Raw genomic sequence first — 15,204 nt, forward strand, 5'->3', positions numbered from 1 at the left:
AAATGCGCATGATTGGTAGACAAAAAATATGAAGAAAAACCTGTGCTCACACTTTTCAATCAAAAGCAATACGTGATTGAAATATTTAGCACCTTATTGTTATGTAATGTTATTTGTAATATAATGTAAGAATTCATTACTTAAAATTATGTCGGATGTAGAGACGAGCACCTGATATCCAAGATTGAAATTCTTCTATACAAAGCCCTCTACCTCTGCACGGTGAAGGAAGCTGCCTTTATATATATATATATATATATATATATATATATATATATATATATATATATATATATATATATATATATATATATATATATATATATATATATATAAGCAAGCTAATTAATTCCATAATCAAGTCACTGTCCGATTCATGGCCGATCCCCCGGGGTGGTGTGCGCCAAGTATCTGAGGAACAACAATTGCTTGCAGGAACAGCACGAGCCCTTCCGTAATTCCTTTGTACACACGTGATCTCACTTTCTTGAGTCTATCGCGTTGGCAGCGTATGTAGGGCAGATGCTAAATATCATATGTAGCGGAAAAAAAACCCATCCTTTTTACCTGGTGGTTGCTGACTTAACTACAAAATTGATGATTCCAAGTGGAGTCAGTTGGCCTGAAAGGGCTAAGGAGAGCAGAGGCAACAGCCCATGTCCTCACGATACAGTAATTAAATTACTTTGACATGTACACGTCAGATTTTTTAGACGCGCCCAGTCGATTGAACTGCGAGTTATAACTAAATTCTTTTCGAACAACTTAGACAGCTTTCGCGCAACAACGGTTGCCTGTGCACAGTTAAATGTTCAGAAGCTGCAGCCGCGTGATCTCTGCACTGAGTGTTCATTCCTGTGTGCTCCATCTGGTTATACATCCAGCCTAATGTAAGAGCATATGTCATATAGTTCAACCTCAGCGACTGCATGTCTTTTACTCTAGAAGTCGGCTTTGGAACGCCCCGCGGCGACCGCTCGCAGTGTGTGCTCACTGTCCGTATTCTGTAAATAGGTAGCGCCTGTAAACAATTCTGTGCCGTCTTTGTGTCCAAGATCATTATTTTGACTCTAAATAATGTCCTCGTTTCGAAAGTATCGATAGAAATGTCCAGGAGGGCTTCCGCATGGTGTTTTCGTGGAGCGCCGATAGCCAAACCTACGAGGAGCGCGCCGGTTTTATTCTACCTGGCACGCAAGCGAGGCGCGTCCGATAGACGGCGACAGCTCTTCGCCCTTAATAGCGCGTGTTTGACTGAACTATAAACTTTTCTAGTACACTGTACTCCTGTGAAAGAGGGCTGGAAGATCACGTGACTTATATTGTAACACTTTATTGACTGCGTTTGGGGCAATTACGGCGATAGAAAATCACTTTGGGTAGCTGAAAGAGTCACGGCTGGGCAAAAACTGAAATAAAGCATTTGCGCTATGACATCAAACAGTAACCAGCTAGTTGAGAAACCATGGCAGAGTTAAGGCTGTCGTTGACAAGTGTGGTTTGATTAAACAAATCACCTTGGGTCATTTGGAAGGTCCGTATGCCATTGATGAATTATCGAACTGTAGTTCAGTTGGGCACACTTCGCTGTCGCAGGACGATGTTGTCCTTTGATAGGGTGGTGTGTCATTACCAAATGAAGATGAAAAGGAAACACGGAAGAGTACACGATCATAGGAGAGAGCCTTTACGTGCAAAGCTACATCTTGAAAAGAGTGAAATTCCGGGGTTTTAAGCGACAAATGCTCAATATTATTATGAGGTTAGCCGCTTTCGGGGGCAGTCCGGAATAATTTTGTAAGGCCATTCTTTAATTTTTTAATACATTGTTTAAGGCACTTCGCATGGTTAAGTACTAGTGATGCAGAACTATCGGTAAATTGACTAACGATAGCATGGATAATTTCCTTGAAACTATCGATATTGTAAACAATCTATCGATAGTACTAATATCGATAGATTGTAGTACCATCGGTAATGTTGCTAGCCATATTACTGCCACGCGTGTCTATTGCTTTGTTTTGATGTATTCGGGTGTCACCCACAGAGAGCAGCGTTTCACATAGACCGCGTCGCAATGTTTGAGGAGCTTCGCGATTGTTTGACATTTTAAGACTACGCGCCGGACACGAATATTCAAGTTTATTCGAGAGCTTACGCGTAAACCAGCGATAATGCTGGAAGGTTTGATGACTCATGCATAAAAGACATATTACTCGACGACCGACGACTGCTCTCGCCGCTATCAGTGCGCAGCGCGCATCGCTTGTATTCTGAGTTTTGATTTTCTGGGAACAAGTTTGACCAAATACAGACCTTCGTATTTCCCAGTCTTGCTGCAGCATTCTTCACCGTCACAACCACGTGACAAACTATCCACAGTGGTGCGAATAACGATGCTGTTGCTGGTTGTCCAAATTGCCAAAATATTCCCGATAGCCTACTATCAGCTTCGCTTAATTTATGAGCAAATTTTTGGCGAGAGAAATTATTTGCGCAGTGAAATTGGCGGCATATGTTCATCAATAAATTCATGTTTAAAAGCAAACAGTTACATCTTAAAATTACACAAAGTTAGTTCTTGATAATTTTTTTATTCTGAAATCATAAAATGCAATATAAATCTGAAGCCGCGCAGTTCCACCCCATGTAACGGCTTCCTTTCCGCTACAGCTGAATAATTTGACTTTATGATCATGTGTCAGCGAAGCACTCTGGTGAAGAACACAAGCATGTCAACTTTCTTGCTCTTCAGCCTTCTCCTCCGGCTCCACTATGTACCACGCGCGCGGGGATCTAAGTTTATTCTTCAATGAATTCGCGCTGTTGATTTTAAACTATCGATAATACTTACTATCGATAGCGCTATAGATAGTATCTTTAACCATCGATAGTTCCATAGTGACTCAGCTATCGATAAATTCGATAGTACCATCGATAGTTCTGCATTACTACTAAGTACACGAGTGTATTTGCATATTGTCTCTACAGGAGTGCAGCCGCCGTGACTGCGAATAGAGTCACCGTCCTGAAGCTTGGCAGCACAATACCTTAGCCGGTAAGCTGCCTCAGAGGGTGGTAGATTTATCGTCAGGTCAACTCGAAACAAAAGTTCAGATGATAGACGAATGTGCGAAATACAAGATACGCATTATTCGATAGTACGCGAGGCAAACGTAACGGACCGTGTACACGTTCGTACAGTGAACTGAAAGATATTTTCAGGGACGAAATAATTTTAGCGACTCAAGTGTGTATACATCTTTTGTAACACCCGCGAAAACTTTCGTTTTCCGGATGTTTCTTTCGATGTTTATTGCAATGTAATTATGCGGTTATATGTGCTACAACCACGGTATCGCTTTTAGGCACGTCTTAGTGGATGATTCCATACAGATTTTGACCATCGTGGCTTCTTTAACAACCTTCGTCATAATCTAACTACACTGGTGTTTTTGCATTTCACTTCCATCGAAATGCTGCCGCTGTGGACGCTGACATTTCTAAGTGTCACAATGACCCTCCCGATACGTTCTTTCTTTCTTCTTTTTCATAATCCCCAGAACACCGGCATGCGGCTGAAGGAAGGAGCCCACATCAACAAATCACTCCTGGCACTAGGCAACGTGATCAATGCCCTTGGTAAGACTTCAGAAGCTTTCCTTAAGTTTTCGCGCATTGCCCGAGTTGCCGGAAAAGCCGACGTGGAAGTTAGGGACCGTTGCGTACAAGAGGGCGTGGAAGCCCTAGCCAGAACCGGGGCAAAAAAAATAAAGAAAGGCGCTCCCCTGGACCCCTTCCCTCGTTATTTCCTCGCGCAAGAAACAGCCATACTTTGTGGCTTGTACTTAGACATGAACAGACTAGCCCAGCAACGTGTACTTCTGCCCTATCCGTATTCGTTGGAAGCACCATGGCGCGCATTCGACTAGGACGTTACGACAACTAGGCCTCGTAGCATCTTTATTTACAGCCTCACGAAGCTTTCATAATGAATCGAGTCAATCTTTGTAGGGTTCCGCAACGTTAGGCAGCAAAATTGCACATGGTTCTTTTTGCATTTTGCATTTGCCCCAGGAAGGCGAAAGGCATCTTCGTATTCTTACGTTTGTCTCCGTATTGTGCTGACCCCCCCTCCCCCTCGAAAGCTTTCTATACCCAACGTGGTTTTGCACTGCTTCCGAGATGGGAGACATTCGAAGCTTTCCGGCTTTGCAGTGCCTCCGGGATCGGCTCACCTTTCATCAAGTGACGATGTCATGTGATGTCGTCATCATGCCACGTCAAATGATGTGACGTCATAATGAGGTCACGAATTTTTGCGACCTGTGACGTCGTGATGACGCCATCGCATGATGTTTTTTTGCATCACTGGCGTTGACGCCACCGAAGGTCACTCTTCCCGTTTGATGAGACATCTCAGGCTTTCGGCTTAATGAGTTCCATATTTACGACACTATAGTTCCCTCCTATGAAAGTGAATTTATACACATTTGTGCATAACAGCTCCAGCTGACTGATAAGAAAGATTAGTTTCTCGTCAAGGTTACAGTAAGAAAATTGGGGAAGTCACGACTGATCACTTAGAGATATCGAAGGAATTTTCACTGGTGTCTGTGCTCCGAAGCCTATATCTCGTTCGCAGTTGCTATCCCTGAAGATGAAAGACAAGAGATAAACGACCCATCTACTATCGGCATAACACAATCACATCTCGTTTTCTAATGGAGGCACCTTGATAACCCACCCGAATTACAGTTCGTAATATGTTGTATTCGAGCGTAAAGTAGCTAGAAGTATGGAAGTATATCGTGAACTTTTCGATATTTTTCTTTTCAAGCGAAGCGTTACGAGTTACAGATTTCGGTGGCAGCAGCGGCGTTGTAAGCAGTAAACCCAGTGTCCGCGAGTGTACAGAAATGCAGACCTCGACGGAGCGCCGGTCACATGGGCAATTTGTACGGGCCGTTTTACAATAATTGATGCTCTCTCGATCGTGGCCCTGTCGGTGATCAGCAGCTTCTAATAATTCAATCTGACCTTTCATCGAGGTCACTTGTTATATCACGTTGCCACATTTGATTGTCCCCTTGATAGGAAGGCTTGACGCTCGTTGTTGCTTGCGTCAATTTAAGTGTCGCCCTACTAAGCACGCGCATGAGGGTCCAGTTCCCGGCATGGAGGAAGGAAACAGTTCGAAGGGAGCATTCCGCAATGCGATAGATAGAAAGAAAGAAAGAAAGAAAGAAAGAAAGAAAGAAAGAAAGAAAGAAAGAAAGAAAGAAAGAAAGAAAGAGAAAGAAAGAAAGAAAGAAAGAAAGAAGGAAAGAAAGAAAGAAAGAAAGAAAGAAAGAAAGCAGTACGTCAGGCTTCACTTTCCCCCATTTTCCCGTTAGAAGAAATGCTCCTGATTTTTTTTTTCTGAGATCTGGTTGGAGGAATAGTTTGTTGCCGATTATTGTTTTACTCGCGGCGAATTTTCGGACTCATCGATGTACACCGTAGCCAAGCCAGGAGCCGGCGCTTTTCTTTTTGTTTGTTTGTTTGTTTGTCCGATTGCGCCTTCATTGATCGCCCTACACTTAAACTGTTTTTAAAACAATTTCGTTAACCAGTCAGTTATGTTCATTTTCGCTTTACCTAGCGGGCCCTCTGGTTACTCAGTTCCAGGGTTACAACAGTCGACCCGGAAAAATGAAGTTTGCAAAAGAGAACACCTGTTATACTGTGAACTATAAGTCAACGAGTTCATAAATATGTTAAAACGAGTTTCGAAGTTGTTTAGCTGCACCTACTGCACGCTGCAGTAAGAGCAGTTGTGGTTTTCTCACCTGTTTTGCATGCCAGCTGCCCTTGCCCCATATTCCATTACAACGCCACGCTGCCTTCTTGTATTGGTTTCTTTTCGTATTTTTTTTTTTGCGTGCGTCGGCGGTTGTGCTTCTGCACGTGACTTTTCGAAGCTGCGCACTACAGATGTTATTCGCTGCGGTAGGACACGTATTACAGCGGAGCGCCATTACCTGCAGCCCATTTTTAATCCAACCAACCTGCAGCTTCAACGAAGCTCTCGTGGGGCAGTATGCACCACGACGTCGTTTACGTGGCGAGGCGTCATCAAAGAACAAGAAATCTAAGCCGGTTCCACCCCAAGTGAAAGCTGCACGAACTGCGGAGCATTAATTCGCCTGCGTTTCTCCTGTGTTTATCTTGTGTTTATATCCTATTTTCTGTACTTTTGTGCTATTTTCTTGTGTTTGTGTGCCCTTTTGTGCTCGTTTCTGCGCTCTCCTTGTGACTATGCAATGTTTTCTATCATTTTTTGTTCCTTGGTTGTGTGTGTCTGACTTGTTATGCGATTATCTATTTTCTGTTCTGTGGTTTCCTTCCTTCTGTTTTTCTACTGTTTGCTCGCTCAGAGCGCGTTGCATCTAACTCCCAAAGCTGGTGTTTCGCTGGCTCGGACAGACGAATCAGCCCTTCGGTGATGCTGGCGTTCACGAGCAAGCAAGCGCTGGCCTTCCAATCGTGCAGCCTACTCCGCGTATCTGTATCAAACGTGGGACCTGCGTGACCCCAACACGAGACATGAGACGGTGCGTGACGCCAGCGCGTGACATGAGACGGCGACAGAGCGGTTCCTCAAAACTACCCCGTAGTTTAAAAGTTACATCTAATTGTTGCTTGGTGTAAGTCCCGCACCCCTGCTCCAGCTGTGCAGCATTGTAACACGGTGCAACGCTACCCACATCCCGCGGGAACGTCGTGTAAAGAATTTCCAGAAGAAGCTGGTAGAGGGAACTCCGGGTCTATGTGTCTATGAAAGCTACAAACGTGGTAGTTACACCAGCTACCGTGCCACTGATGGCACATTATTTTGTCCGGAACGCGCCCTTTTTCGTTCAGACAGAATATAAAAGAAAAAAGTTTAACGAAATATAAGACATTCTTATGGGGGCGAGTCTTAGTCGAGGGCCCCACTGGCGTTAGCCGCCCGTTCAACCTGGTCGATCAGCGCTTGCTGGTCGGCAAGGTCAGAGCTGGAAAGTCGCGCCTCCCGCTGCTCCAACGTATGTGTTGGAGCCATGTCTGTGTCTGTCAGGCGTGGGGGGTGCTTTGAGCAGCCCAAGGTAATGTGATATACGTGTAGGACTTCCTCCGCACCAGGTGCAGGAACCTTGATAGCACGTGGAGAGCATGGCGACAGAACTTTGCGAGCCTGTAAAGGTTATAATCCGTTATAAGCTCGAAGACGAGATGTTAGTGTAACACTTCGTAGTGATTACGTGTGGGAACGCTGCCTATTTGCCTCGTTGTGCCTTAAAAGCTGCGCGAAAGTCTGGCGTTTGCGCACTTGATTCACGCGGCTACAATGATCCCGCTGCAGGAATAGTCGATATATTTACGGAATTAGGAAATCATTTGTGTATTACAAATGCACCATTAGTACGGCTTATTGCTGATCATGGACACTTTAAAAAGTTAGTGAATTTATTTTAATGACTGGGAAGGGTTACGGCACTTCGTGAAGTGATCCAACCCTGCTCACATACGCTAGATGTATGATTGTTGTAAAGTACGATGTACACTGCCACTGATTGGCTGAAAGTATAGTAAGTGATCCTGTGACGTCCGGAAATGTGTTTTCCTTCACGGGAAGCAGAATAGGCTGCATAGTATAGCAAAGCTTTACGACAAATCTTATCAGAAAAGGACAGCGACCAGAATACCAAGCCTCCTTCCATTCCAAGACTCATAGACCTGAATAAAAAGAGAAAAAAAAGCAACTCTTGAAGAGTTTGATTGTGTCCGGCTTTACAGTGGTAACTGATGTAACTGAGATCGGTAACGGAGATCTGAGATGTAATTTATGTAGGGAATCTCCCCACGTGGGAAGACGTAGTGTTTCTTTTCATATCTTTGGAACACATTTTCAGTACGCACTTTCGGCTTCGCAGCATATAAGCTTCAGGAACCTTATGTTATGTTATGTTATGTTATGTTATGTTATGTTATGTTATGTTATGTTATGTTATGTTATGTTATGTTATATTATGTTATGTTATGTTATGTTATGTTATGTTATGTTATGTTATGTTATGTTATGTTCTGTTATCTTGCCGTCTAGCCTCCTTACCTAATCGCTTGATCCCATACACCCATATATCGCAACACTGCACAGAACTACACTGCACCCACTACGTTTGCCACCGTTCCGCACCGGTAACCCATTGCGCTTACTTCGAGATCAGCCGAGCGTCGCGTTTAGAGGCAGTGATATAAGCCCGTTGCTCGTACGCGTACATACCTGCGTGTAGTGTGCAACAAAGAGTCACGGCAGTGCCTAATTGACACCGGCCGCCTTGAACTGGCTGGCCTAATGACTGTGCGGCCACATGTGCACAGAGGGCTCCTGCATTTTGCAGCGACCACCGTTGGTAGAACGGGCCTAGATCAACACGAACACCAGGCAGACTTATCGCTGCTTGGCAATGACTGCGAAAGCTATGATGGAACGGTCTGGCTTTCAGTTTCACGGGCGATTTAACGGGTTCGTTTTCGAAATGTCGAGTCGTGAATCACTGGCTTTTAGGTGTCCTTTAACTCGTTATATATAGTTAGGTGTACGAGGCGGTACAAGAGATACATGATACGGGCCATGCCCTGCTCAAGGGAACTCCTCCTTCTCCTCTTGCTGAATTTCTGTCCCCCATTCTGTTCTGGCAACTTCAGTGGTTGTCGCAGTGTAGAACGTGGTCTTTTAAAAGAGCAGAATTTTGGGCCAGATCGTGATGGATATTTGGTACAGCTAAGCGCAAGTGACGGAACAAAAACTCTTGCCCCGCCTAGCGCTTGTCCTTTAGCCTTTTTCCCATCTGTCTAGCTTTTTGTTTGTCCCGTCTTTTGGGCTTTACTTTACATAATAGTAGGTTGACCCCTGGATATTGTACGGAGAACCTCTAAGCATTGTTTACAACTACATCGTTTTGTTGCTTGTGGCCAGCTTTGATGGCTGTGGTCAGATAGCTGAGATCATAGTCTGGTCTACATAAGACATGCCCCATAGCAATACAGACCACTCGAAGGCATCCGCATAGACGTGCTAGGAGAAAGCTAGAAGAGCCTATTTCTAGTCATATTGGCACCTGCAAATATCGCCGCTTACGCAGAAAATCCAGCTTTCCAGGCGAGAATGCCATCGGCGGTTGCTTGTGCAAACCATAGTCACAAAAGATGGTCGGCGTGCAAACACGGACAGAGGAAAAGGGAAAGGAGACAGCACAAGTGTCTCGTTGCCTCTCGTCTTGTGTCCGTGCTTGCACGGCCACATTCTTTGTGATGTATGCTTACCAGCTATAACTAGAACTTTCTGTCGCTCACGAACATCCGAGTGCGTCGATTTCCTCAACCTCCATGATTATGCGGGGGAATCTACTCCTTATTTCTGTGGGTCTAGAATGAGAGTGCTGCTAAAGTTCAGCGGGCAACCTCATGTCAGAGTACGGAGGGTAAGTAATCTGTCAAGCGGTAATCTGTCAGATAGTATCGCCACTCTCCTCGAGTCCTAGAACCACGAAGGAAGGAAAAAACTAGGAGAGAGCGACACGTCATTCCGCTAGCCTCAGCGAGTCAACCTCCTCTGAGGCCGCCCCTCTTGGCCAGTGCAGGGTGCCTCCTGGGTAGGATTAGGCCGTCGTAGCAGACGCGACGAAAGCGAGCCGACCAATAGTAGCGCTTACCTATCACGTGACCAGGGCCTGTTTCCCCCTTGAATTCTCTTAGGACTGCGCTTCAAGATTATCAAACGATGCTCCCTCTTACTCTTTCCTTCTTCCATACCGAGAACCCACTTCCTGAACACAGTCTTGCCAAAAGTAGGGTGTCATACTTCGCCGTATGGCTTTTGTCTGTTCCGTTCGTTGATGCGGTGCCTCGCATTCTGTCGCAGCTACACGGAATCCCAAGTACGTCAACTTCCGTGACAGCAAGCTGACCAGGCTGCTCAAGGAGGCGCTGTCCGGCAACTGCCGCACTGTCATGGTGGCCCACATATCGCCCGCCTCGGCTCACTACGACGAGTCCCGCAATACGCTCGTCTACGCCGAGAGGGCGCGCAACATCACCAACAAGGTGAGGTTTGAAGTAATGGCAGCACTGGTAGTAGTATTAGCAGAAACGATAGTAGTCGTATTAGTAGTAGTAATAGTAGTCGTAGTAATAATAGCTTGGCAGTGTGAGTGGTGGTAGTTTCTATGGTTTAGTATTAGTAGTAGCAGTAGTTTTTGTGGCAGTAGTAGTAGTAGTAGTGATGAAAGGTCACCAAATTCACTTCAGAGCATGACATCATAGTAATAGCAGTACATATTCAAATACGAATGGCCCATGTGTTCATAGGGCTGTAAACTCCCCCATCAGTCACGCTGACTCACACTCATTCTGACGCGGGAGCCTGAGTCTTAGTAAGTAAGTAAATAGTAAGAATGTCGGCGGGAATGCGTTCAGGAGAGCCACGTCGTATGTATATCAGACGTTAAGTCTAAGGAAACTTCACTGAAAAGAACAGCCGGCTAAAGCCGTGCATTTGGTACAGGGCAATGTCGGAATGCCCCTACACACTTGTGTCAGTGGGTAGTATGCGAGTAACACGGTAGGGGTTACTCGCATACCAGTTATCATTCTCCGTTAGTTCACAAAGTGCGGGTTTCTGGAGCAGGGGCTGTACATTAAGATATGGTTTCGAATACAATAGTTGCAGCATCTAATTAAAGAATGCTTCTCTCTATCACCGTGTTCTCACGTGCAGGTCCGCTGCAACCTGGTGGACGTGTCCCACCACGTGAAGCAGTACCAGAGCATTATCACTGAACTGCGACAGGAGATTCAGAAGCTACAGGATAGGATAGAGATGAACGACTCCGCGGCGTCCAGGGAGCCTCCGTCTCCTTCGGCAACCTCCCCGGACGACGCGTCGGCTGACAATAAGATGGCCGCCAACGGACACAACGACAACAGTTGAGTGATGTCTCAAACTTTCGCAACGGGAACTGAAACGGCTGTCCACACTGAAAGTGTTCAGTGCGTGGCGACTGTAGGCCAGCAATAGGTGCTACGGAATTAGAAGCTCGCCCTGTATTTCAACAATGTTGGCCCACTTTGGCCACAACTGTACCTTGGGACACAAACCATATATCATCCGCATTTCCAGAATTATAAAGAAATCTTATTTTCGCACAATAGGCTCAGCTGGTGAATTGATAGTTCATGGTGGTGGTCAGCTGGATCAGTTGATGCAGCTTGTTCCAATATCTCAAGAATATACCTTGTCACCTTAGCGTGTAGGCTTGTGATAAGTATGGCTGCGCATGCGCGGTTCCATGCCCTCGTGAACGATCTTCAATAAGAGCAGTGGTAAGTTAAGCGTCTGTCCTGCCGTTTCCTTTTCGTTCTTGCTGTCTCTCCGCTTTACTTCTGCGATAGAACGTATGTATGTATGTATGTATGTATGTATGTATGTATGTATGTATGTATGTATGTATGTATGTATGTATGTATGTATGTATGTATGTATGTATGTATGTATGTATGTATGTATGTATGTATGTATGTATGTATGTATGTATGTATGTATGTATGTACGGACCGTTAAATTGATGGACAGATTGTCGGTCGCTCCTTCAGACGGATGGATGGATAAATTCTTGATTACGGCAATTTCTTGGTATAACTACATAGAACAGAGTATCTAAAGCTCGACGATTGTTTCTCACGAGTAAAGCATTATCTGAATCTCACGCAAAATGGACTCATTTGTGGTGAACCAACGAGCCATTTCATTTTCATAGCGCGACCATTCCAAACAGGTGCGTTATACTGCCTCCAGCTGTGTGCAGTTAAGGCTCGTTCACACCTGCGACTATAGCACCGGTCGCGCGACCAAGTTTGTCGCAAACGGTTGCAAATGTTCGCGTTGGTCGCAAAGCGACTGATTTGGCTCAGTCGTTCGCTGCTCGATTTTTCAGTCGCGACTTGCACGACTGCAGTTTCAAACAACTAAACGAATCATATGCGAAGGAATCGGACGTCAGCTTACCTTGAGGGGCAATAGCGATACGAGCAGACGTGAATTCTCTGCGGCGACGGGTATAAGTCGCACGCAAGAGTGAACATCAGTCGCGTATATAGAGTCGTTTTCTTAATCGCCAGCAGAAAATGGTCACGGCACCGGTACTAGCCGCAGGTGTGAACACGACTTTAGTAAGGAGGACTCGTGGTTGCTATAAAATGACAAGGGTACATATACTTAACGAGAACCAACAGACAATCAAGGGTACATATACTCAATGAGAACCAACAGACAGTCAAGGGTACATACAAGGGTACATAAGGGACAATCAAGGGTGCAATCAAGGGTACATCACCAAAGGTACATATACGTTCCATCTGTGTACATCTCCCAATGTACATTACCTAAATAGCATGCCGGCGGCGTAAACACCGCGTGACTGGCTTTCTGGGAGTGGGCCTTCCTAAAGGACAAACGCCGATGGAGCCCAGAGACTGTCCTGATGGGCTTTACCGTGAAAAACAATCATCCGTCATGAGTAAAAGGCGCCTGGGCATATTTCGTGTAGCGTGTCGCGTAAATCGGTGCTATTCTGAGCGAGAAAGAGATCGCGCGCGACTCCGTGAAGAATTAATGCGATTGATTGTATACGCCTGATACTGAAAGCAAGGGCGGGGAGCTTCGAAGCTCTCTCGTTGTTGTCTCTCGGTGTTTGTCATCGATTGTCTTGCAATATTTTTCGGTGGAATAAGCGTTCGCAGGCGGCGGCGACGACTAATGCGATGTCACGTATTTATGCGCGACAGGTTGTGCAACGAAATGTTGCGAGTGACCGGTTGTCACAGAAACGGCGAAAAACTGGTACAAGGGCGTTCTCGCTGTAATACACTAAGGCGACGTTTCTTTTGTAGTCACTTCGAATGCATTGATGTTATACAAGGAGCACCTGCGAAATGTTTCCTCAATTTTTAAACGGTGCCCCCTGTCCATGCAGAGAAGCAATCTTCTGCATTCTCGTATAGATACATAAGTGTCCTGTTCCGAAAATGCAAGTAAAAAAACACTGGATCGACAATGAGTGATGTTAAACTTGCAGGCATTTGCCTCGTGCGCAAAACAAAGTAATGTCCTTGCGGTCTGGTCATACTTTACACCTGAAGTTGTGAAAAATAAGATGAAAGCGTGGCAAAAAAAATGTCACAGATTACAAGTGTTGAAGATTGGGCGAGTTGGTTCGTCGTACTTGAACTGGTATAGCGCATTACGGGGAAGAAGAAACGGCCGAGCAGACCGATACAAGGTAGCGCTCTGTCCTCTGGTCTGCTCGGCCGTTTCTTCTTCCCCGTAATGCGCTATACCAGTTCAAGTCACAGATTAGCCGCAAGGGTGAAGGATTAAATGCGATAGCAACAAATTGGAAGGTTAGGCAGAGTAAGGCTAGCAGCTCCTTTAGCACGAGACCTAGCCTAACTCAAACGAGTAACTGGCATAAGGAAACGCGGCTGCTGCAGCGAGCGAAGGCACCTTCGTGCTGTCTGTCACTTCAACGCAAACTTTGCTATGAGAACACAACGCGTACAAAGGTATGAACCGTCGGCTGATTCCTTGTAAAGACACCGCGCTCGCGACCGCGCTAGACCACGCCCTGCTGGTCAAAATAGCCTTTACTGCCAGAGCGACGAACTCCGCTTCCGGCACCCCTCCATGCGCCTTTCGGGCGACGGATACGGCCGGCTCTTTCCAGCACAGCTTGAGCCGCATTCGTCGGCTGCGCTCGCGCGCTTTCACTCGCGCATAGAACATACGATGCGCGGGGCGGTGTTATCGATGTCTGCTTAATACTGAACATGACGGCTGCGGTGACGGCAAAAATGCACCTGTAGTTTGCATGTAATGCTATGACAATAAAATTTAGTGACATCACTCTTACGAAACATCGTCTAAACTTAGTGACACTTATGGTGTGAGGAATTGTGAATATTTAAATTATGCTTTCGAAATTCATCCAATACAGTCTAAAAAGCAAGATATTGAAGACATTTTAGCTTTCCCAGGGCTGTACGCGACGGAGCTTAAGTAAAGGAAACAATGTCAAGAAGGAAAAACGTATTCCTGAGCCTAGCGTGGTCGAATCGGGAAAAAAAATTTACTCGAGCGGTAATTAAAATTTCCGCCATGACTAAACAAGTAAAAGCACACAGAGTGTCCCGTGTTCCCTAGCAGCTATCGCGTAAAGCTTAAAGGAGCACTTACATCAAATTTCAAGATGGAGATGTGCCCATCATTCGATCGCTTGGTATGCATAGGTCTTCTTGGCCAAATTTGAACGGCATCCGTCGCGTGGAAGTTATTTTAATTCGATGTCAAACAGCGTAGGAGAAAAAACAAAAAATCGGCTGCCCTGCAACATCGACACTAGTGCTACGTGTTCGGTGTGATACATTAGGTCCATTCGATTCACCCTGCACTATCTGAACTGGTTCATGGTGGTGACGTCAGAGTGCCGTCGTCGTGCAGGGAACGTTTCAGAAAGTGCAGCAGCAACGAGATGCCGAAACGAATACGAGAGTGCAGATGTCGTGCAAGCCCTCTGCTACGGTCGGCTGTCTCGCGAATTGTGCAGGTTGTGATTCGTAAAAGTGGCCGCCGCTTACGCTGCCTGGCATTTCAAACTACCGGAAAACATTCACTGAAGTATTCCTTGGGCGCCGTTAAAATAGCCACGAATGCAGTCGGCTGCGTCGTCTGCTGCGGTTACAGCCATCTTGTGCTGCACGGACTCGGCACTACCTCACGAGTAAGTGCAGGGAATTCGTGAACTGGTCTTGCACGACGGCTGCACTTTTTTGAAACGAATACCGCGGTGCCGACGCCGCCATGTTGAACTCGTGAAACGAATGCCGGAGTGCAGCACCACCGTGAACCGGTTCACGAAGTGCAGGTGAAACGAATGGACCTATTGCACAAAAATCACCCTGAGTGACGATACGCTAGTAACAATGACGTCGACGATCTCTGAGTGTGTTTGGAGCCGACTGCCAGCCATGCTTTCACTCTCTTTGCTGTGTCGAAGCGTGCGGCGTGCGTTTGCGGGGCGCACATGCACAATACGACGACTGGCATCCGGCGAGGCCTATTGT

At 45.9% G+C, this 15,204-nt stretch overlaps 1 protein-coding gene across 3 annotated transcripts in view; it reads left to right on the forward strand.

Annotated features, from left to right (window-relative positions):
• LOC119400059 (kinesin-like protein KIF19) overlaps window positions 1-15,204 on the forward strand; it is a 428,957-nt gene that overhangs the window by 387,361 nt on the left and 26,392 nt on the right. For all 3 annotated transcript variants that reach the window (XM_037666980.2, XM_037666981.2, XM_049417951.1), the window contains exons 8-10: window positions 3,564-3,642; window positions 9,950-10,131; window positions 10,805-11,012. In XM_037666980.2, the coding sequence (XP_037522908.1) occupies window positions 3,564-3,642; window positions 9,950-10,131; window positions 10,805-11,012 (469 nt within the window). The remainder of the gene's footprint in view (window positions 1-3,563; window positions 3,643-9,949; window positions 10,132-10,804; window positions 11,013-15,204) is intronic.

This window comes from Rhipicephalus sanguineus, chromosome 7, assembly GCF_013339695.2.
Source record: "Rhipicephalus sanguineus isolate Rsan-2018 chromosome 7, BIME_Rsan_1.4, whole genome shotgun sequence".
In the NCBI taxonomy this organism is placed as follows: Eukaryota; Metazoa; Arthropoda; class Arachnida; order Ixodida; family Ixodidae; genus Rhipicephalus; species Rhipicephalus sanguineus.